Source organism: Balaenoptera acutorostrata, chromosome 4 (genome assembly GCF_949987535.1).
Source record: "Balaenoptera acutorostrata chromosome 4, mBalAcu1.1, whole genome shotgun sequence".
In the NCBI taxonomy this organism is placed as follows: domain Eukaryota; kingdom Metazoa; phylum Chordata; class Mammalia; order Artiodactyla; family Balaenopteridae; genus Balaenoptera; species Balaenoptera acutorostrata.
Window position 1 is genome coordinate 67568537 of NC_080067.1, and position 24983 is coordinate 67593519.

The 24983-nt window shown below is 42.5% G+C and overlaps 2 protein-coding genes across 2 annotated transcripts in view; one reads left to right on the top strand and one right to left on the bottom strand.

Moving 5' to 3' along the window:
* The window catches only part of ABCC5 (ATP binding cassette subfamily C member 5), a 197558-nt gene that overhangs the window by 145919 nt on the left and 26656 nt on the right, over window positions 1-24983 (bottom strand). The gene's annotated exons all lie outside the window — the stretch shown is intronic.
* On the top strand, window positions 887-6502 carry LOC103010371 (5-hydroxytryptamine receptor 3C-like). Its single transcript, XM_057546152.1, is given in 10 exon segments — window positions 887-953; window positions 2257-2422; window positions 2867-2912; window positions 4150-4259; window positions 4530-4696; window positions 5044-5067; window positions 5070-5203; window positions 5567-5771; window positions 5977-6192; window positions 6300-6502. Coding segments are annotated over 10 exon segments (1338 nt in total).

Genomic DNA, 24983 nt, shown 5'->3' on the forward strand with positions numbered 1-24983 from the left:
AATGCAGGGGACACGGGTTCGAGCCCTGGTCCCGGAAGATCCCACATGCCGCGGAGCAACTAAGCCAGTGTGCCACAGCTACTGAGCCTGCGCCCTACAGCCTGCGAGCCACAGCTACTGAGCCCGTGTGCCACAACTGCTGAAGCCCACGCACCTAGAGCCTGTGACCCGCAACAAGAGAAGCCACCGCAATGAGAGGCCCGCACACCGCAACAAAGAGTAGCCCCCGCTCGCCGCAACTAGAGAAAACCCACAGCAATGAAGACCCAGTGCAGCCAAAAATAAATAAAATAAAATAAATTAATTTTTAAAAAAGGAGCTTAACCTCTCAGGCAAGCTTCTTAACTAAGTATTGACAGTAATCCCTAATGTCCACAGTTGGATAAAGGATATACTTCTAGGTCTGCAACAAAATAATTACATGTTCTTGCCTTGTGAAATCAACAAGTGTCCCCGCCACAAGAGAGCGTACCCATCCCTTCCTGGTGATCCATGCACTTTCTCTGAGGCACAGTTAGTTCCAGAAGGACCTGAGGAGACCTTTATCAATGGCCTCACCTGCCCCATCTCCCAAGTCCCCCAGTTTTCCTGAAAGGTCCTTGTTACTCAAATTTAAACCACTTATCTAGACAAGGCGGCTAAACAGGTGCTTCTCCCCTAGTCTTGGCCTAACTTCCTCCCTGCCTGGAGCCCAGAAGGCATACCTGGACAGGGGCAAAGCAGGACACTCTGCTGTGACTTCTCTGGCCACAGCCTCTCACCAGGGAGTGGCTACCTGTCATGAGCAGTATTCAAAACCAGGAACCAAGGTGTGGTCTGGGCTCCTTTAAGCTCCAGAGTTTGGGGGTTCCTGGTGAGTCCCCAGAGAAGAGTCCAGAAGAGGAGGATGGAAGGGGGGTGGCCCACCACAGGGGGATTCCTCCTCTGCCTCCCTGTCAGCCTTCTGCTTCAAGGTAAGATGGGGCAAGAACAGGGAAAGAGGGGAATACTGTTCTGGGAAAATTCCAGAAACCTCCTCATTCCCCAGAACTAGAAAGCATCTAAAATAACTGGGTTATACATTTCTTTTCTCTGTAGTATCTATATTTTGGTTTCCTTTGGGAAACAGATGAAACACCCATTTCACTGATCAGTACGCACAGCGCCCGTCTCGTTTGCCTGCATAGACATCTACCAAATTGTCTGTCTTTCCATTTTACTACCTCTCTGATTCCACCCTTTTATAATGTTCAACTCTTCCTTTATACCAAGATTAGTAACTATGAACAGGGCCGTTTGGGTCCTGTTAATAATAATATAACTCCTTTCCCACCTCACTTGGGAAGGTCTTGTAGAGGAGGTAATGTGGAGGGAAAAGGACAATGTTTGCTTCCCCTCAGATATGTTTCTCCTTAGTCTGGAGATGTACCTTATGAGTTAACTGGTATGGGGAGACAGTAGAAGAGGCATGGGAAAGAACTTGCTGGGCTCAGCTACAGGAATAACCAGAGTCACCTGCGCTTGGGGTGTGGGTGAGGTGGGCAGAAGGGCTTTTATGTTTCGTCACATAGCTCCACCAGTCACATGGTAGATGATCAATGAGATCTTTTCAAGATGGTGATGATGAAAATGGCTCCCACAGATCTTAGAGGAAGTCAGTGGGTTTGAGAAGGGCACAGAGCCCAGAACAGTGTAGGTAGTCAGTAAATTTACACTGAATACAACGTTCTTTAAGTTCCCGCATGTTTTACATCACACTCATGTTTACTTCTCTCCAAACTTTTCCTTTCAGGAAATGAGAAAACATGAAAGTGGGAAGGGAACACTGAGAAACAAAATTTTAGGGGAATTTTGTTCAGTGTCTATGAGGAAGAATCACAATAGAGCTAGAGAGAAAAAAGTATGGTCAGACAAAGGCCAAAACTTTAGGGTTATGACTATGGAAGGAATAGGCCTCCCCAGAGAGGCAGTCTACATACAGATTTGGGTAGGCTTTATATGGGAGCAAAACCACAGGAAGAAAGGGCTGAGCCCTGACTCAGCTCACCACATCAACTTCCATCATTTGCCTACCAGACCAGACCAGCACCCCCAGCCCTGGCAGGAAGAACTTGGCATTCGGGAATCTTGGCCCAAGAAGGAGGGGTTCACATGTCCACCCCATGTCCACATTTTCTTTCTCTGCAGAGAGGCTCTAGGGTCCCAGCCCTGGCACTCCTCTCACTTAGGAAACACAAAAGCCCTATTCCCATCTCATGGGGTCTCTACTCTCTACAGGAAGGGCAAACACTTTCAGCATCAATTGTTCAGTCTTTGACCAGCGTGGGGTAGACCCTGCTGTCTTCCAGGCTATATTTAACCAGAAGGACTTCCGTCCAGTCATCAACTACAGCATCCCCACTCATATCAACATCTCCTTCACCCTGTCTGCCAGCCTCAAAGTGGTGAGTTCTGACTGATAACATTCTTTCCATAGCCTGCTAATAGGAAACAAGAACTCTTTACCCTGTCAATCCAACACTGCACCTGTCCAGTAGTGAGCAAAGAGTCCCCTGAATGAATTCTGTACAAGTTAAATGTTCACCCTATGGGGTGGAGAGACATGAAGGGGAACGCTGCTGTGACATTTCTGCAGGTAACGTTTGTCCTTGAGTCCTGCCCTTATAGGAATATTATACTAAGAAAACATTAGTTTTCCAATGGGCCCCCATGCTGTTTTTTCCCCTATATTTTCCATGCAACCTGCATTTTTCTGAACTACTTTCTTTTGAGACTTGTAATTGAAAAGCTGAACTGTCACATGGGACCACTTAGGAAACAAAGGAAGGAGGTAGACCAGGACCTGATTTCATGGCATTAATGATCCTGGATGGGGATTTTTTGGTTCGGATGCACAACTTCAGCTGCTGATGTCATTTCTGCAGTTAAAGTTGGTATGTAAGCTCAGCTTTCTTCTTCTCTCTTTCTCCTTGCCTGATTTTCTGGCTTTGTTTGCAAAAATCACATTTTGTTGAAATTGACAGTGCCCAAGGGAATACACAAAGCCAACCAGAATGGGGCCAGTGCTGGTGACAAATAGCTGGGCTGCCAATCAACTTTGAAATTCAGATGGAAAAAACAGAAAGAAGGAGGGCAGCACAGTTGGAGGCCCCTAAGTAAGCTTCAAGGTCCAAATGTATCCAGAACCCAGCTCACGATTTCCCTTGAGCAGGAAGTGAAAGGCCAGTAAGACTTTGTTAGCTAGAGAAGAGGGACATTATCACCAGAAAGAGAAGAGGAAAAAGAGTTTAAAAGGAAATGTGGTGGGGCTTCCCTGGTGGCGCAGTGGTTGAGAGTCTGCCTGCCAATGCAAGGGACACGGGTTCGAGCCCTGGCCTGGGAGGATCCCACATGCCGCGGAGCGGCTAGGCCCGTGAGCCACAATTACTGAGCCTGCTTGTCTGGAGCCTGTGCTCTGCAACAAGAGAGGCCGCGATAGTGAGAGGCCCGCGCACCGCGATGAAGAGTGGCCCCCGCTTGCCACAAGTAGAGGAAGCCCTCACACAGAAAACAAAGACCCAACATATCAATCAATCAATAGATCAATAAAATAAATCTAAAAATATTTTAAAAAAAAAAGAAACATTCTTCCCACTTTAAAAAAAAAAAAAAAAAAAGGAAATGTGGTTAAAAAAAAAAAAAAACCCTCAGGGAATTCCCTGGTGGTCCAGTGGTTAGGACTCCGCACTGCCACTGCACGGGGCACAGGTTCCATCCCTGGTCGGGGAACTAAGATCCCTCATGCTGCGCGGTGTGGCCAAAAACAAAAGACCAAAACAAAACAAAAAAGCAACATGCATAATAATGTGCACAGTATCATTCTATCTGTGTAAATAAAAATGAATGCTGGAATATATATTTTTTCTAGAATGCTATATAAAAAACTGTTAATAATGGACCTGAGTTGGTGATATGAACTGAGTTGGAGTGAATTAAGGAGGGAAAAAATTATTCTTCATATTATACCTTTCTGGAACTGTTGAAGTTTTATCATATGCCCATAGCACATACATTTAGAAAAAAAATACATACATATGTATATATTTTTAAGGGACTGGAAGGGCAGGAGATGCTGACATAAACTAGCTCCAGGTTTCAGCCATAACTATCCGTCTGGGCCCTATGCCCTAGATCTGGAGTCACCCATGCATCAGCTGGGACCCAGAAGAATGTGGTGATATCAGTAAACTCACCCTGACAGCTGAGAACCTGTGGCTCCGAGACATCTTCATCGTGGAATCGTGGGTATCAGGGCTGGGAAAAGCCGGGGGAAGACCCTTCTGCAAGGAGCAGGCTAGGGCACTGCAGGGCAAACCCATGCAGCGGGGCCACTGCAAACTTATTTCAGAGAGGAGCACAGTCACAGCGCATCAACTTCTCCGCTAGAAATGAGAAAGCGGTAGGGAGAAAAGATGGCGGAGTGGCAGCATTGGGAAGCCCTGCCTTAAGAGCAGAACATAAACTGATGTGAAACCCAGAGCATCTGCCCCGCCTCCCCTTCCACCACTTAGCAACGATTTGGATCACACTCTGGATGGCCTCTCCGCCTGTGTGACTAATGAAGGTTGCGTTGTGTACAACAAACTGATGCAGGTGACCAGCATCTGTAGCCTGGACATCTACTTCTCTTTTGACCAGAAGAACTGCACCCTCACTTTTACCTCTTTCCTCTACACAGGTGAGTTGCAGTGGAGGTTCTGGCACGGGGTAAACTGAGATCAACCGTGGGGCAACAAAAAAGCACTCAGAGGCAAAGTCATTTTTTTAAATGCATAAAAAAGGACAGTGGAGTATTTGCTAATTGGGGGTGTGTGGATGGTGGGGTAGGGGAAGTTGAACTTAAGAGAGAACAAGACTTCCTGAGAAAGCCCAGAACTGAAAGAAGGCAATTGGGCAGCAAGGAAGTCACATTACAGGACTGTCTGAAAGAGGTAGCTAAAGCAGTTGTTGAATCATCTCTCTGAGCCCCACACAGAGTAGGTGCTGAGCAGATGTGTGCTGAGTGAGTGTCTGTCTCCCCTGCAGTGGAAAACATGTTGCTGGGCATGGACAGGAAGTGTGGGAGATAACAGACACCTCGCGTGACACTGGCCACACACAAGGGGAGTGGGAGCGCCTGGGCATCAACAAGGCCACCCCGAAGGTATCTGTGGGCTCCAGCCTTTCTGACCAGATCATGTTCTATGTAAGGCCAGAGATTCTGGCATGGCTGTCCATCCCCCATTTCTTTCTCATCGTACACTTCTAAATCTCAGAGCCTCTCACCTCTCGCCCTAAGACCAGAAAGTCCCTGGGCACCATAACCCTTATAGCGTTCCTCTCTCCCAAGTCCCCCAAAGAAGTCCCCCTCTCTGAACCAGCTCTGGCCTAGGTTTTCTTTGGTGGGTATGGGGGAGTCTTATTAGTCATATGAAAGCTGCTCCTCATCCAGCCCCGGAAAGAGCCCCTGCTGGAGTGAGCACATCAAGAAAGGAAGAGTCTGGAATCATCTCTTGGTTTCCCTTCAGTTCTAGCTTCACCTGGTTCTCTGCTCTCTCCTCCCCACCAGGTGGCCATCAGGTGCAGGCCCAGCCTCTACGTCATAAACCTCCTGGTGCCCAGTAGCTTTCTGATAGCCATCGACGCCCTCAGCGTCTACCTGCCGGCAGAAAGTGAGAGCCGCGCCCCATTCAAGATGACACTCCTGCTGGGCTACAACGTCTTCCTGCTCATGATGAATGACTTACACCCTGCCAGTGGCACCTCCCTCATCAGTATGGCCCCCACCTCACTGTTGAAAAATGAAAAAAGAAAAAACAAGGAGGCAGGGTAGGTGGGTGAACTGGCTAGATCTGCTGAGGCAGCAGAGGGAGACAGTGGTCATCTTAGAAAGGGCTCAGTGTGTGAGACAGAAAAAAGGGGGGCTTGGTGGTTCCTCTGGACCTGACTCACTCAGGTGTGCTCCTTCCCGCCACCCAGGTGTCTACTTTGCCCTGTGCCTGTCACTGATGGTGGTCAGCCTGCTGGAGACCATCTTCATCACCTTCCTGCTGCACCTGGCCACCATCCAGCCCCCACCCATGCCTCGCTGCCTCCATCCCCTGCTTCTACACTGCACCAGCCCAAGGAAATGCTGCCCTGCTGCTCTCTGGAAGGAGGATGTGGGCCTGGGCCTCACACCCACCCACCTGTCCGGTAAGAGAAGTCTGCACTGCCCACACTCTCTGCACTGGGCCCAACTTCCCATTTCTCTAATCCTGTCTCCTTCTCACTTCACAGCTGAGTCTCTGCCCTCTCCACAGGACAGAAGGAGCCAGGGGAATTGGGAGGGAAGGAGCTGGGACCCAGAGAGGCAGAACTGAATGGTGGCTCAGCATGGACAAGGGCCCGGCTAGCTGACCTGTGGGTGCAGTTCAGCCACATGATGGACACCCTGCTCTTCCGCATCGACCTGCTTTTCTTGGCCACCTCCATCACTACGGTCATCATCCTCTGGAACACCTAGGAGTAGTGTTCTAATGGTGCAAGAACACCTGGTGTTCAGGTTTCCTTGGCTTCAACTAACCATCCCAGGCCCTGTTCCCCTGCTCCAGTCCACATACAACAGTCTCAGAAATGTGCCCGCGATCCCTGCTCCAGCCCTCCCAGGGCTTAAACAGAACCACTGCCGACTCTCTCAGAACTGACATTATATTTCCAAAACACAATGAATTCAGAATATACATGTTTATGTTAGAAATATCATTTTTACTGGAAAAGGAAGGCTTTATAATAAAGACTACAAATATTTACCAAAAAGTAATTCATGTTGCTGGAATAGAGGACAGGGATTAAATCTCTTGAAAAATAGGCTGAAATATTTATTTATTGTTTTAATAAATATTTATTGAGCATCTACTACCTGCTAGGCACTGTTCTGAACTGTGAAGATACAGCAGTAAACCAAACTGGCAAAAATCTCTATCCACATGGAGCTTACATTGGGGGTGGGTGGAGAGTGACAGTAAAGAAGATAAGTGAGAGAAACATAGAGTATGTGCTAAGTGCCAAGGAGAAAAAGCAAATCAGGGAAGGCAGAATGGGAAATGTGCGGAGGGGCTGCAAGTTTAGGAGGGTGGCCCAGGAAGACCTCATGATAACTTCCTGCCGGGCTGGGTCCTGTGCATGGTTCCACAATAATGCCAGCTGGAGACTGCTGTAACCCAGTCTTTTACGAGAGGCTCAGAGGTTATGTAACTTGCCCAAAGTCATGCAGTTCTTGCTATTTTTAGTTCTTTTTTTCAGGGATAGATTCCGTGCTTTTTTTCAGGGATAGATTCCGTGTGCTTAATGAATGTTTACTGAGCCCAGGTGAGGGGATAAACAAATGTCCTTGGGTAACCCTGTGGGAGACTTGAGGAACCAAACACAATGTCAGTCCTCAAAGAGCTTGTGGCACAGCTGGAGAACTAAAATACATATGTAAATAATTTCAATGAAATGTAGAACATCTTTTTAAAGCTTTGTTGAGCACCATTAAAGAGAAACTGCAGGAATTCCCTGGTGGTCCAGTGGTTAGGACTTGGTGCTCTCACTGCCGGGGCCCTAGGTTCGATCCCTGGTCGGGGAACTAAGATCCTGCAAGAGCATCACATGGCCAAAGAAAAGAGAGAGAGAGAAACTGCTACAGAGTTCAAAGGAGAAAGAATTCCTCTAGCTGGAGCAATGGTTCTCAATCCTGGCTGCACGTTAGAATCATCTGAGGAGATTTTCAAATAATCCTAATACCCAGGCTTTACCCCAGACCAATTAAATCAGAACCTTTGGCATGGGCCACGGCTTTGGTGCGTTTGAGAGCTCCCCATGAGATTCTAATGTGCAGCCAGAGTTGAAACTACTGGGCTAGAGGTTAGGAGAGCTTCATGTGGAGAAGGCAGTGAACAGAATGTATGAACAGATGGAGGGACATGAGGCCTGAGAGGACTCACTGGTCACAATACACCTCTGGGGTTACATACAGGTAAAATCATAGCAAATGGGCCTCAGGGCATCCAGGAGTTTGTGCAGCAATAGTTAAATAGTGGGATCCAAGCAGAATCCCAACACACTCATTCTCATGGTACTCAGGGGACTCGAGTGTCCAGAACAAACTCATAAAACCATCTGCCAGAAATAGTCCCCAGTAGAATGCAAATGGTGCAGACTTTAGCAAACAGCTTGGCAGTTCCTCAAAGTGTTGAACACAGAATTACTATATGATCTAGCAATTCCATTACTAGATATATACCCAGGAGAAATGAAAACATATGTTCACACAAAAACTTGTATTCAAATGTTCATAGTGACATTGTTCATAATAGCCAAAAAGTGGAAACAACCCAAATGTCTATCAACTGATGAATGAATACATAAGATGTTATATATCCATACAATGGGATATTATTTGGCCATAAAAAGAAATGAAGCACATGATATAGGCTACAACATAGATGAACCTTAAAAACATGCTAAGTAAAAGAAAAACTAGTCACAAAAGACCACATATTATATAATCCCATTTATATGAAATGTCCAGAATATGCTAATTCATAGAAGCAGAAAGTAAATTAGTGGTTGCCTAGGACTTAGTGAGGAACGGGGTAGGTGAAAGAGGAATGGCTGCTAACGAGTACAGGATTTCTTTGGGGGATGATTTAAAAAAATGTTCTAAAATTAGACTGTGGTGATGATTGCATAACTCTGCAAATGTACTAAAAACCATTGAATTGTGTGCTTCAAATGGGTGAATTTTATGGTATGTAAATTATATCTCAATAAAGGAATCAAACAACAACAACAACAAAATAACCCCCCACAAAATTCTCTCTTTTCACCACTTCCGGCTTATTCTCTCATTCCACTGCTCCCCACTGTCACCTCCCAGACTCTCTCATTCCCGGATCCATATATTCAACTTTCATCAGTGTCTGCCCTGGCCCTCCTCTACCTTCGGATGAATCACCAGGGCTCAAGGACCTCAGCTCCCCACCCACCTATCAGCTCTACGTGCTTCCTTGATGTTGACATCACTCACAGCTTCAGCTCGCACACAGCTTCCACCATTTCTAATTATATGAAACCCTCACAGCCAGACCAGCTCAGGGCTCCTTGATAGGAGATGGGGATTCAGACAATACACCTAAGATGAGTTTCCAGAGCTTTGGACTATTTCTCATGGGGATGGAGGAGGTTGGGGGATGCAATGAAGAACACCAGCCCTGCTTCTATTTCTGCAATTGAAGAAGAAAATATAGGGCTGGGGTAGCTGACAATCCCCACTGGTCAGCCAGCAGGTGGACCTCCTGTACATGCAACATGCCATCAGGCTTAAATGAGAGCTTCTGCCTCCATGGACCTTCCAGTCATCTGGTCCCCAGAACAGCAACATGGAATGAATGAATGAGTAAAGCACTCATTCATTGTTCAGCCAATCTTCACTTAGTGCTTACTTATGTTCTAGACATATTTTTAAGTGCTGGGGATATGGCAATGAATAAGACAGACAGGAGGAGACTGAGGAGGAGACAGGAGGAGAGTGATGATTTCACACAATGATAACTGTTCTAAAAAAAATAAACAGGGTAATAGGACAGAGAATGACACACAGGTTAACAGTATGTTCCAGGATGGCCTCCCTGAGAAAATGACATTTGTGCCAGCTGAGAAATGAATGATAAGATAATGATGAGATGTGTCCTGGGATATCATCCTGATGTATTTATTCATCAGAAGAGGTCAGGATGAAGCATAATAGACAGGCTCTACATTTATGGAAGCAGGTCAAGGTAGCCAGGATCTCTGGATGAACAAGGTGAGAAATTGGAGAGAGACTCCTATGTTGGTTATTTTGTTGCTATTGTGTAATGTTTAAGGATTGTGAGGGTAAGCATTTATAATCCCATCAAAGAATTTAGAAAAGTATCTTTCAAATGGTTTTGATCATGGAATCTATTTTACTCACCCATGCATAATGCCTCACTCAAAAAAGAACCAGTGATAATATAGAATTGAAAAGGAACAAAATTAAAAGTTGCAGCAAACTTGTTGCTATAATTACATGTGAATTTGTTTACTATGTACTATATAAGAGAATGAGTTTACCTGAGTCTTTTTAATCAGAAAATAATGCCCTATAAACTTTAAAATAGGCAATATTTTTATTATACTTGTCTTGATATTATATTACAAGTTATTTAACTAGCTTACATTCTCTGAAAGTACATCACCAATGTAGTGTCACTACACAAGTAGATTTAAAATTTGTATATGTCCACTTTAACAATAAGGTATAGATACCTGAACCAGAAAGCAAAACTACTTTTTTCTTAAAAGCAAAGCTACTTTTTTTTTTTTTTTTAATGCTTTCTATTTTTTTTTTTTTTTTTTTTTTTTTTTTTTTTAATTTATATTTATTTTTGGCTGTGCTGGGTCTTCGTTTCTGTGCGAGGGCTTTCTCTAGTTGTGGCAAGTGGGGGTCACTCTTCATCGCGGTGCGCAGGCCTCTCACTATCGTGGCCTCTCTTGTTGCGGAGCACAGGCTCCAGACGCGCAGGCTCAGTAGTTGTGGCTCACGGGCCTAGTTGCTCCGCGGCATGTGGGATCTTCCCAGACCAGGGCTCGAACCCGTGTCCCCTGCATTGGCAGGCAGATTCTCAACCACTGCGCCACCAGGGAAGCCCGCAAAGCTACTTTTGATGCAAATATGCATTGCAACACCCTGAAGGGGGAAATCAAACAATTTACATGACACTGAACAGATGATGATGAAACAAAGCTACCAGTTCATTATCAAAAAGCAGTAATAGCAGCTCAACCACCTCAGGTCAATGCTGCTAATGCACTGATAAAAAAAGCCCTGGAAACAGAGAATTCCAACATGGGGGTGTCTGCTTGCAGGCAGGAGACTTTTAACTTTCCCAGAGAATACAGGATCTTAGTAGAATGAATCAGTAGTTGAATCCTGATGACACTTGAGTAGTGTGCAAATTTTAGTTTACAAATGCCTCATTTTAGCAATCCTGAATTAGCAGATCCTTAGTGATATGTAAAGCTGAAAGAAAGGACTTGGATTTGTCAGCCCTTCAGGAGTCCCTCACCACCCTCTAGTGGGGACACTACTCAGACCCCTCTGAGATCATTAGGGAACCTAGGATATGTCAGAAGAGCATATTATGCACAGATGCCTACATTACCCATATTTTCCTGACTAGAATTTGGACACATTGTCAGATTTTTTTTTCTGATTTGTAAAATCATTTATATGAACAGCCTTATAAATCCTTTCTTACATGAAAAGAAATATAAAAGTTTCAAAGAAAACAAAGAACAGGTATCAACTAACATGCACCTGTGCTTTTCATCATTGACCTATTGTTGAGGTTGATGATTTGATGAACTATTATTCCATTTGTCCTTGTTGAGAAAGAACTCTGCTTGTTTGAGTATTAGTGGGTCTAGAGTAAAATAAAGACATGGTGGCTTCTGCAGTTTTCTGTGTCTAAACCAAGGCCTTTCCTTGGTTTAAACATAGAAAGTTGTTTTAATAATAATAGCTATCATTTACTGAGTACAGTTGACCCTTGAACAACATGGGTTCGAACTGAGCAGGTCCACTTTTACACAGATTCTTTTCAATAGTAAATTCTGCAGTACTACACAATACAAGGTTGGTTGAATCTGGGGTTGGTTGAATCTGCAGATGCAGAATCACAGATATGGAGGAACCATGGATATGGAGGGTCCACTATAAGTTACAAGTAGATTTTCAAGTATGCGGAGGGTGGGCGCCCCTAATTCCTGTGTTGTTCAAAGGTCAACTGTACTTTCTATATGCCAAGCCCATTACAGTCTTTATTTCATTTGATCCTCACAACAATTCTATGAGGCAGATATTAGCATTGGACATCTAGGTAGAAAGAGAATAAGATCCTTCCCCAGGATCATATAGCAGGTAAGTGGTAGAACCATTTTTAATCCAATTTTGTCTAACTCTTAATCCTATGTTTTAACACATCCAGGTCATGGCCAAGGAATGCAGAAATAATAATTCTTGAAATTGAAAAACTAAGTATTAGACTCTGTATCCAGAATGATCCCCACCAAAAGATTTATCCCATTTCGCTCTGATAACTTTTTTTTTTTTAAGGAATTCCTTTATTTTTATTTTTTATTTATTTATTTATTTATTTTTGGCTGTGTTGGGTCTTCGTTTCTGTGCAAGGGCTTTCTCTAGTTGCGGCAAGCGGGGGCCACTCTTCATCACGGTGTGTGGGCCTCTCACTATCGCGGCCTCTCTTGTTGCGGAGCACAAGCTCCAGACGCGCAGGCTCAGTAGTTGTGGCTCACGGGCCTAGTTGCTCCGCGGCATGTGGGGTCTTCCCAGACCAGGGCTCGAACCCGTGTCCCCTGCATTGGCAGGCAGATTCTCAACCACTGCACCACCAGGGTAGCCCCTCGCTCTGATAACTCTTAACCTCAGGGTGTCAGTCTTCACAGTGGCCAACATCAGCCTTTGGACTTTCCAAAGTTCTCATGATTTCCTTGCCTCTCACTGGAACCCTCCGAAACTGGCTTGTTCACACACACAAATGAATGTGTGTATAACTGGTGAAATCTGAATAAACTCTAGGGATTATACTGTTTAAAGACAATTTTCAGAAAAAAGGCAAAATCATGACTCTCGTACAAATATAAAAAGGAATACGTATTAAAGAATTGACTGGGTGACGTCAGCAACATGGCAGAGTCAAAGCTCCCTTTGCCTCTCCCCTTCAATCTACAACCAGTAAAACATCCAAAATTCAACAAAGGTGCCTCTGCCCAACACACCAGGACACCAGAGAATTCCAAACATCTGTACATCTAAAGGTGGTGGACTGGAACACAAACAGGAGGCAGAACTGAGGGAACAGCAGAGTCAGTGGCTGCAGTTCTGGCCCTCCGGCCATGGCAGTTGAGTCCACAGCCCCAGAGGACTTGGTAGCGGCAGGGGAGACAACACACGACTCCAGCAGCCCCAGCAGCCACAGGTAACTGGGCAGCAGCAGCAGTGGGCTCTGGGACCCTGTCCCTCCAGCGGCTGAGGCACCCATGCTCCTGGTCCTTGGCCCCAGACTCGCAGTGGCAGAGCCCGTGAACCTTAAAACACCAGCCAGGACAGAGGTGCCTGAGTGATCTGGGCTCCCCCCTCTCCCTGGGCCTCCCCTGACAGGGCAGATCCTGAGACTCAGGGGAAACTAGTGGCAAGGGAAGAGCCCAACATCCCAGTGCACCAGGAAGTAACAACGACAGCAGCACTAACAGAAGCAAAGCAGCAACGAACCCAGAGGCATAAGAAGCTATAATGAAGGCACAGAGCCACACCTATTACAGAGATGGTGGAAAGCACTGACTCCTAAATAAAACCGAATGCAGCCCAGGTAAGAGAAACCAAAAACTTGTACTATAGCACCACCTACTAGAAAAAGAGAAGGGCCTCTAACTTCTAACCTGTCACTACTTCAAAGGCACAGGCAGAGGAACAGTTCATCAAGTGCTATGAAAAGCCACAGTTCACATTATACCACCAAAAGAAAATGACAATTCTCCAGAAATTAAGCTTAAAATCACAGAATACTAATCTAACTGATAGAGAATTCAAAATAGCTGTCATGAAGAAACTCAATGAGCTACAAGAAAACTCAGAAAGGTAGTTTAATGAACTCAGGAATAAAATTAACAAACAGAAGGAATACTTTACCGAAGAGACTGAAACTCTAAAAAAGAACCAAACAGAAATGCTGGAGGTAAAGAACTCAATAAACAAGATGAGGATGCATAAGAAAGCAATGGAAATAGAGCAGACCATATGAAAGAGATAATTATTGAGCTCGAAGATAGAAACCTAGAAATGAAAAAAGTGGAAGAGGAAAGAGAAATAAGATATTTTTAAAATGAGGGAAATTCTACAAGAGCAATCTGACTCTTTTAGGAAGGGCAACATTAGGGTAATGAGTATCCCAGAAGAAGAGAGGGAAAAGGGAGCAGAGAGTTTATTTAAAGAAATAATAGCTGAGAACTTGCCAAACCTAGGGAAAGAACTGGATATACAAGTCCATGAAGCTAAGAGAACACCTAATTACCTCAATGCCAAGAGACCCGCTCCAAGACACATTGTATTTAAATTGTCAGATGTCAATGACAAAGAATGTTTTTTAAAGACAGCCAGGGAAAAAAGAATGGTAACCTACAAAGGGACTCCCATTAGTCTATCAGCATATTTCTGAGCAAAAACTCCACAGGCCAAGAGGGAGTGGAAAGACTTTTTTAAATTCTGAAGGATAACAACTGTCACCCAAGAATACTCTGTCCAGCAAAGTTATCATTCAGATATGAAGGAGTAATAAATACTTTCCCAGACAAACAAAAGCTGTGGGAATTCATAAACACTAGACCTGCCTTACAAAAAATTTTGAAAGGAGCTCTTCTACCAGAAACAAAAAGGCAAAAGAACACAAAAGAACACAGAACAGAATTTTGAGCAAGGTGATAAACAGAATTAGAAAATTGCAAATCTTTATCAGAATAGGTTTGTAAACACTTTTTATAGGATAAAGGTTAAAGGGGGGAAAGCATAAAAATAACTCTAGCTATTTCAATTCGGTAACAAACTCACAACATGAAAAGAGATAATTTGAGAAAAAAACAAACAAACATAAAAGTGGGAGAGGAAAAGGATGGAACCTGTATAGGCAAATGAAGATAAGATGCTATTTGAAGAAAAAGGACCATTTTATCTATGAGACATTTTATACAAACCTCAAGGTAACCATGAAACATAATATAGAGCAGAGACACAAAACATAAATAAGAGGAAACTGAGAAAACCACCAAACCAAAATCTATGGGATACAGGGGACTTCCCTGGTGGCACAGTGGTTAAGAATCTGCCTGCCAATGCAGAGGACACAGGTTCGAGCCCTGGTCCAGGAAGATTCCACATGCTGCGGAGCAACTAAGCCCGTGTGCCACAACTACTGAGCCTGTGCTCTAGAGCCCACAAGACACAACTACTGAGCCCACAGGCTGCAACTACTGAAGCCCGTGCACCTAGAGCACATGCTCTGCAACAAGAGTAGCCACCGCAACGAGAAGCCCGCACACCGCAACACAGAGTAGCCCCGTTCGCCGCAACTAGAGAAAGCCTGCATGCAGCAATGAAGATCCAACACAGCCCAAAATAAATTAATTAATTAATTTTTAAAAAATCTATGGGATACAGCAAAAGCAGTACTAAGAGGGAAGTTTATAGCAGTACAAGCCTATCTCAATAAACAAGAAAACTCTCTGGGCTTCCCTGGTGGCGCAGTGGTTGAGAATCTGCCTGCCAATGCAGGAGACATGGGTTCAAGCCCTGGTCTGGGAAGATCCCACATGCCATGGAGCAACTGGGCCCGTGAGCCACAATTACTGAGCCTGCGCGTCTGGAGCCTGTGCTCTGCAACAAGAGAGGCCATGATAGTGAGAGGCCCGCGCACTGCGATGAAGAGTGGCCCCCGCTTGCCACAACTAGAGAAAGCCCTCGCACAGAAACAAAGACCCAACACAGCCAGAAATAAATAAATAAATAAAATTAAAAAACAAAAAAAGAAACAAGAAAACTCTCAAATAAGCAATCTAATCTTACACCTAAAGCAATAAGAAAAAGAAGAACAAATGAAGCCCAAAGTCAGTGGAATGAAGAAAATAATCAAGATCAGAGCAGAAATAAATGAAATAGAGATTTAAAGGACAACAGAAAAGACCAGTGAAACTAAGAGCTGGTTCTTTGAAAAGATAAACACAATTGACAAACCTTTTGCTAGACTCACTAAGAGAAAAAGAGAGATGGTTCTGATACATAAAATCATAAATGAAAGAGGAGAAATAACAACAGATACCAAAGAAATACAAAGGATTATAAGATAATATTATGAATAGCTATATGCCAACACACTGGACAACCTAGAAGAAACAGACAAATTCTTAGAACTGTACAACCTTCCAAGACTGAATCGTGAAGAAATGGAAAATCTGAAGAGACTGATCACAAGTACAGAGATTGAAACAGTAATCAAAAAGCTCTCAAAAAACAAAAGACCAGGACCAGTTTCACAGGTGAATTCTACCAAACAGTAAAAGATTTAATACCTATCCTTCTCAAACTCTTCCAAAAAAATTTAAGAGGAGGGAATGCTTCCTAAGTCCTTTTACAAGGCCAACATCACCCTGATACCAAAACCAGACAAAGACAACACAAAAAGAGAAAATTATAGGCCAATGTATCTTATGAACATAGGTGCAAAAATCATCAACAAAATATTTGCAAATCAAATACAACAATATATTAAAAGGATCACACACCATGATCAAGTTGGATTTATTCCAGGGATGTAAGGATGGTTTAACATCCACAAAGTGATCAATGTGATACACCACATTAACAAAAGGAAGGATAAAAACCATATGATCATCTCAATAAATGCAGGAAAAGCATTTGACAAGATTGAACACCCATTTATGATTAAAAACTCTCAATAAAATTCATATAGGGGGCTTCCCTGGTGGCGCAGTGGTTGAGAATCTGCCTGCCGATGCAGGGGACGCAGGTTCGAGCCCTGGTCTGGGAAGATCCCACGTGCCGCGGAGCAGCTGGGCCCGTGAGCCACAATGCTGAGCCTGCGCGTCTGGAGCCTGTGCTCCGCAGCGGGAGGGGCCGCGATAGTGAGAGGCCCGCGCACCGCGATGAAGAGTGGCCACCGCTTGCCGCAACTAGAGAAAACCCTCGCACAGAAACGAAGACCCAACACAGCCTTAAATAAAAAAATAAATTAATTAAAAAAAAATTCATATAGAAGGACTGTACCTCAACATAATAAAGCCCATATATTACAAACTCACAGCTGATATCATACTCAATGGTGAAAAATTGAAAGCTATCCCTCTAACATCAGGAACAAGGCAAGGTTGCCCACTCTTGCCACTCATTCAACATAGTATTGGAAGTCTTAGCCAGAGCAATTAGGCAAGAAAAAGAAATAAAAGGTATCATAATTGGAAAGGAAGAACTAAAACTGTCACTGTTTTCAGATGACATGATTTTATATACAGAAAACCCTGAAGACTCCATCGAAAAAACTATTAGAAATAATAAACAAATACAGTAAAGTTGCAGGATACAAAACCAATATACAAAAATCTATTGCAGGGGCTTCCCTGGTGGCGCAGTGGTTGAGAACCTGCCTGCTAATGCAGGGGACACGGGTACGAGCCCTGGTCTGGGAAGATCCCACATGCCGCGGAGCAACTAGGCCCGTGAGCCACAACTACTGAGCCTACGTGTCTGGAGCCTGTGCTCCGCAACAGAGGCCACGATAGTGAGAGGCCCGTGCACTGCGATGAAGAGTGGCCCCCACTTGCTGCAACTAGAGAAAGCCCTCGCACAGAAACGAAGACCCAACACAGCCAAAAATAAAATAAATAAATAAATAAATAAAAATTTTTTAAAAAAATCTATTGCATTTCTATACACTAACAATGAGCTAGTAGAAAGAGAAGTTAAGAAAACAATCTGGTTTACAATTGCAACAAAAAGAATAAAATACCTAGGAATAAGTTTAACCAGAGATGAAAGACCTAAACACTGAACTATAAGATATTGTGTTGAAAGAAATTAAAGGAGACACAAAGAAATGGAAAGATATTCCATGCTCATGGATTGGAAAAACTAACATTGTCAAAATGTTCATATTACCTAAAGGAATCTACAGATTCAATGCAATCTCTATCAAAATCCCAAGGACATTTTTCACAGAAATAAAAGAAAAATTTCTAAAATATATATGGAGCTACAAAAGACCCCGAATAGGCAAACTAATCCTGAAAAAAGAAGAACAATGCTGGAGATATCACACTCCTTGATTTCAAACTATATTACAAACTATAGTAATGGTATTGGCAACATGATATTGGCAAAACAGCATGGTATTGGCAAAAAAAAAAAGATACGTAGATCAATGCAACAGAATTGAGATACCAGAAATAAACCCACGCATATGTGGACAATTAATTTGCAACAAAGGAACAAAGAACATACAATTGATAAAGGATAGTCTCTTCAATAACTGGTGCTGGGAAAATTAGACAGTCACATGCAAAAAAAAGTGAAACTAGACCACTATCTCACACTATACCCAAAAAATAACTCAAAATACATTAAAGACTTGAATGAAAGACCTGAAACCATAAAACTCCTAGAAGAAAACCTAGCCACTAAGCTCTTTGACATTAGTGTTAGCAATATCTTTCTAGATATGTCTCCCCAGGCAAGGGAAACAAAAGCAAAAAATAAACAAATGGGACTACATCAAATTAGAAAGCTTCTGCACAGCAAAGGAAACCATCAATAAAACGAAAGACAACCTACTGAATGGGAGAAGATATTTGCAAATGATATATCCAATAAGGACTCATACAACTCAACACAAAAAACCAAACAGCCCAATTTAAAAATGGGCAGAGGAGCTAAATAGACACTTTTTCAAAGAAGACATATGGATGGCCAACAGGCATATGAAAAGATGTTCAACATCACTAATTATTAGGGAACTGCAAATCAAAAACACGAGATATCACCTCATGCCTGCTCGATTGGCTCTTATCCAAAAGACAAGAAACAACACGTGTTGGAGAGGATGTGGAGAAGAGGAAAACCTTATACACTGTTGGTGGGAATGTAAATTGGTGCAGCTACTATGGAAGACAGCATGGAGATTTCTCAAAAAATTAAGAATAGAACTACAATATGATCCAGCTATCCCACTTCTGGGTATGTATCCAAGGAATACAAAAATAACAATTTGAAAAGATATATGCTCCTCTATGTTTATCACAGCATTATTTACAATAGCCAAGATATGGAAACAACCTAAGTGTCCATCAATAGATGAGTGGATAAAGAAGATGTGGTACCTACATATGTCATATACATATAATATGTATACGTATATATATATATATAATGGAGTATTACTCAGCCATAAAAAAAGATGAAATCTTGCCATTTGTGACAATATGGAGAGACTTTGAGGGTACTATGCTAAGTGAAATAAGACAGAGAAAGACAAATACGGGATGATTTCACTCATATTTGGAATATAAAAAACTAATAACCAAAATAAATGAAGAAAGCAAACCAAACAAAAACAAACATGTAGATATAGAGAACGGAGTAGTGGTTACCAGGGGGAAGGGGTGGGGGGGAAAGGGAGGGCAAAATGGGTAAAGGGGATCAACTTTACAGTGACAGATGGAAGCTAAACTTTTGGTGGTGAGCACATTGTAGAGTATACAGAAGTAGAAATATAATGTTGTATACATGAAACATGTTACCTCAATAAAAATAAATAAATAAAAATAAATTTTAAAAAAAGAATTGATTGAACTCATAAGATATGAGAGAACCAGGCAGATGTTATAACTGGTTCAAAAGTCAAGCACAAATCTATATGGAGAAAAGATACTGAATTGCAAATAAGGGCAATTTTTCAATAAGAGGGAGAAAGAAGTCCACTGGAACTCTGTAGGAAGAGATTGAGTTTGCATTTTGACAACATTGAACTTTACCTGAGCCCTGTGCTCCCAGAAAACAACAATGGTTAAGTAGCCCACCTCCCACTCTTTTGCTTTCTGAAATCCCCACACCCTTTTGTGTTCCAGGAAATGACTGACTGCAAAGAACCACTCTTACCCCAGGACTTAGATATCTAAGATGCACTGTCCACTCTTTCTCACCTCTCTTTTGTTTACCTGTAACAAGGCCAATCACGAACTTTTCCCCTTTGGCCCAGACCCCAACAACAAGGCCAGGCACACAGTCTCCAAGTACCAGTTCTTTGTCACATAAATGATTAACTGAGATTAGCACTGTTTATCCCCTGAAACTAGCTAGACACAAGAGGTAAACATTTCCTGCTCAACTGACTGAGACTTTCCCTGATTACAAAACAATCTCAACTGTAAATCATTCCACCTATAATTTGTCTGCTTCTCTCTATAAAAAAGTCTAAGTAAAACCACCCTGCCGAGGTACTCTGATCCACGGATCTGGGTGATCTCCCTATTGCAATAGCTTGAATAAAGTCAACCTTCTTAATTGTTTGATTTTGTCTTTGACAATATTCCTCAGTTACCTGCAATTTAAAAAGAGCTGCAAAATAATTCAAAGGCAATGAACAGGGCTAGAATCAGACAGCTGGGAACACTTACTCAAGACAATGCATAGTTTCGCATTGAAGTACAATTTTTTTTTCTATAATCTCCTTCCTTTTAATCAAAAATAATCTCAGCGGAAGATTATTCTTGATCACAAAATAAGGCTGCTCTCAACATTTGGCTTCACTGTTTACATTGGTACAAAAAGAGTGATAATCTGCCATTTAGGTGTTCTTAAGTTTGCTTAAGTTTGCTTTGCTGTAGGTTTTCAAAAAATCTCAAATTTGACTTTTAAAAGCCTCTTGAGGCTAGATAGCTGCACCAAGAACTCACCACCAGTTTTCACCTGTAGTACCCATTGGGTGAATTCCTCTGTTCTTGAAGACCTAAGATTCCTGGGTCTGGCAGAAGGTGGCCTTACCTACCTAGAAGCTGGTAACCCTGTAAGCCAGGTAGCAGCCAGTTTTCCTAGAAGGGTTTCTAAGCATTGGCTCCATAAAGTCAACCTTAGTTCCTTAGAAGTGTCTGACCACATTTGATTGAATGAGCATCATTCTCAAACATAACATTCCAGGCATAGCCTTGGTTGTATAATCAATATTTCCAATTATGTCTTGGTAAAAAGGAAACAGATTCTTACTAAATCTATGCCAGTAACCATATTGTTATGAAAATATGATCATTATATGTCATGAAATTAAGAATATTCAACAAGAGTTTCCAAATTCTGAAGGGGTCAGGCAAGGAGAAAGGTATCATTTACCAATATTTCATTTCAGTTTACAAAAGCAGAGTCAAAAAAAAAAAAAAACAGAGTTATAATTACTGAATTATGAGATATAGCTAGCTTAACAGGAGAGAAAAAGGTCTTCCTCAACTATCCAGAAAATAGAACATTACAAAAAATATCAACAATAGTTCAAACAAAAACTGTAATCATCCTTCATGAGTTCATTCAGTCTTATGTAATTAATTCTTGGTCTCACTGTATCTCGGGCTAGCAGTCTCATGAACCCATGGGCCTCTGGACTACAGTTCTAGAAGTCCTGCTCAGTCCACTAGCATGGCCTCAAAGTTGTTTAAGTGGTGCCATCAGAAGCCTGTACCCCAAAGTATATGGCATAGTCCTTTTCCACAGGACACTGAGACATTCCTTTGTTGAAGACAAAGTACCCTGGCCTGCAGTAGATCATCAAACTTTCAGGGAAGCATCAAATAAAACACTGTCTGCAGACGACTTTAAGTGGCTGTAGTTAGCTTACTAGCTTATTACTAATAACTTTCAAAAGTGAAAGGTCTGATAAGAATGCATTACTGGGCTTCCCTGGTGGTGCAGTGGTTAAGAATCCGCCCGCCAAAGCAGGGGACACGGGTTCGAGCCCTGGTCTGGGAAGATCCCACGTGCCGCGGAGCAACTAAGCCCACACGCCACAACTACCGAGCCTGCGCTCTAGAGCCTGGGAGCCACAGCTACTGAGCCCATGTGCCGCAACTATTGAAGCCCGAGCACCTAGAGCTCATGCTCTGCAACAAGAGAAGCCACCGCAATGAGAAGCCCGTGCACAGTAACGAAGAGTAGCCCCTGCTTGCCCCAACTAGAGAAAGCCCACGTGCAGCAACGAAGACCCAATGCAGCCAAAAATAAAAATAGAGTAAATTTATAAAAGAAAAAAAGAATGCATTACTGTACAAGAATTACACAGATGACAAGGAAATTTAGTTGTTTTTGTGGCATGCAAAACAAGATAATAAAGTCAATCCAATAAGAAGTTTTAGACAAAATAATTATAAGCATAACGATTAATTCTATTTTCAAAGACAGTGTACATTACATTTAATTTATAAAAATAGACGAATATAATCTTTACAAATAAAAAATATTAAGACACAACATATAATAATCCTGACTTTATACATCATGAATATACAAGCTTACTGTAAGAAAATACCAACAACATATCAAGAATATCAAGTAAAAATTCACTAAGTCTTGGACTTCCCTGGTGGTGCAGTGGTTAAGAATCTGCCTGCCAATGCAGGGGACACGGGTTCAAGCCCTGGTCCGGGAAGATCCCACATGCTGCGGAGCAACTAAGACCGTGCGCCACAACTACTGAGCCTGCGCTCTAGAGCCCACGAGCCACAACTACTGAGCCCATGTGCCACAACTACTGAAGCCTGTGCACCTAGAGCCCGTGCTCTGCAACAAAGAGAAGCCACCTCAATGAGAAGTACGTGCACCGCAACAAAGAGTAGCCCCTACGTGCCGCAACTAGAGAAAGCCCGTGCGCAGCAACGAAGATCTAACACAGACAAAAATAAATAAATAAATTTATTAAAAAAAAAAAAAGATTCACTGAGTCTTAACTCCTAGACATCCGTATATTAATTAAATTATATAGATCGGTTATATGAATCCCCAGCTGAAGCCAAGAAGATGCTAGATTCAAATTAAAGAAGTAAAAATGTGACCATGTTAACATTAAAAAAGTAATAATAACTGAGATTATGACCAAAGGCTACAACCACACCACCATGAGATCTGCTGCCCTCTCCTGGAGGTTGATACCCCATGATTCAACTCTGGCTCCAAGGAAAGAGAGGATGCATGCAGAACCTCCAGACTTACTTAGCTTTTTCTTCCTTCCTTCCTATGTTTCTTTTTTCCTATAAAAAAAAATGATTTAGAATTCACATCAAGTTGCAAAAATAGTACAAAGAGCTCTTGTGTACACTTCACCCAGATTCCCCAACTGTAAGTATTTCTAAATCATTGAGAATAAGTTGCAGAATTGATGACCCATTAACCCTGAATACTTCAGGGTGTATTTCATAAAAACAAGGGCACTCTCTGGGAATTCCCTGGCGGTCCAGTGGTTAGGACTCGGAGCTTTCACTGCCGGGGCCCGGGTTCAATCTTTGGTCGGGGAACTACTAAGATCCCACAAGCCATGCAGCGCAGGCAAAAAAAAAAAGAAAAAAACCTAGGACACTCTCCTATATAACTACAGTATAACCATCAAAATGAGACAATTAACGTCAGTCCAATATTACCATCTAACCTATAAGCCCTATTCAAATTTTGCCTCTTGTCCCAATAATGTCTCTTACCAGTACAGGATCCAATCCTGCATTTAGCTGTTATACCTCTTCAGTCTCCTTCAGTTAAGAATAGTTCCTTGGGCTCCTTGTCTTTCTTGAAGAGTACAGGCTATTTATTTGTAAAGTGCCCCTCAATTTGGATTTGTCTAATATTTACTCATAGTTTATGCATTTTTTGCAGGAATACCCCAGAAGTGATGCTGGGTTCTTCTCAGCATATCACAGGAAGTGCACAATGTCAATTTGTCCCTTTACTGGTGATATTAACTGTTATCACTTGTTAAAATGATATCTGCCAAGTTTCTCCACTGTAAAGATAATTGGTAAGTATGCCATACTTACTACTTAATAAGTAACTTATAAGTGTTTTGTGGAGAGATACTTTAGACTATGTAATTATCCCATTTCTCATCATGAATTATTTCTCAATATGATTTACTTATTATGAATTACTTATTCTATGATCTTTTCAAAATTGTGATTTTCTAATTCCATCATTTCTTCTACACTCATTCATTGGCATTCTTTTTTTTTTTAATTTATTTATTTATTTTATTTATTTTTGGCTGTGTTGGGTTTTCATTTCTGTGCGAGGGCTTTCTCTAGTTGCGGCAAGCAGGGGCCACTCTTCATCGCGGTGCGCGGGCCTCTCACTGTCGCGGCCTCTCTTGTTGCGGAGCACAGGCTCCAGACGCGCAGGCTCAGCAGTTGTGGCTCACGGGCCCAGTTGCTCCGCAGCATGTGGGATCTTCCCAGACCAGGGCTCGAACCCGTGTCCCCTGCATTGGCAGGCAGATTCTCAACCACTGCGCCACCAGGGAAGCCCAATTGGCATTCTAATGTAAAGTAGAGCTTTCCCTCTTCTTTTTTTTTTCCCATTAATGTTTTCATATTTATTACACGTTGAAATGATATTTTTAGCATCTTGTTCAAATTAATTTCACTTGTTTCTTTTTACTTTAAAATATTATGGCTGCTAGAAAATTTAAGATTATATGTGTGGCTGGCTTATAAAAAATTTACTTTTAATAATTTTCTCCAAAATAACCTCTTAAAAATTAGCATATTTCACAATTAAAGACAATTTTAAAGTTTACATTTTATTTCTATCGGACAGTGCCAGTACAGCTAATGTAGATGCTTCTCTCCCCTGCATCTGTTTTCCCCCATACCTGGCTTTGTCACCTTTGATTTGCTCTCTGCCTTTATCCAATCCCACTTCCATCCCTCAGCCTGAAAACCACCTCCTCCCTCCAAGAAACAGCATTTCTTTCTTCAAGGGGAGTTTTTTCCCTCTTGGTTCCTTCCCATGTTCTGGAGTACCTAGGAGTCTACCCAAATAAGCACAAATGTTCTTCTCTGTTCAGTATCACAGGTTGGAAGGATGGGCTCTAGTCATGCAAATTGGAGTTTTAGGGTCTTTGGGGTCTCGTTCCTGTTCCTCATCAGAAAGGGCCTCAGGCTGGCACCGAGTCCAAGCTCGCTCTGCTCGCCGCACGACAGGCCAGTGAATCGGAGACGAGGTGCTGAGGCAAGGAATACAACTTTATTCAGAAGGCCGGCAGACCGAGAAGATGGCAGACTAGTGTCTCCGATAAACCATCTTATCTGGGTCTGCTTTCCCTCTTCTTTTACTC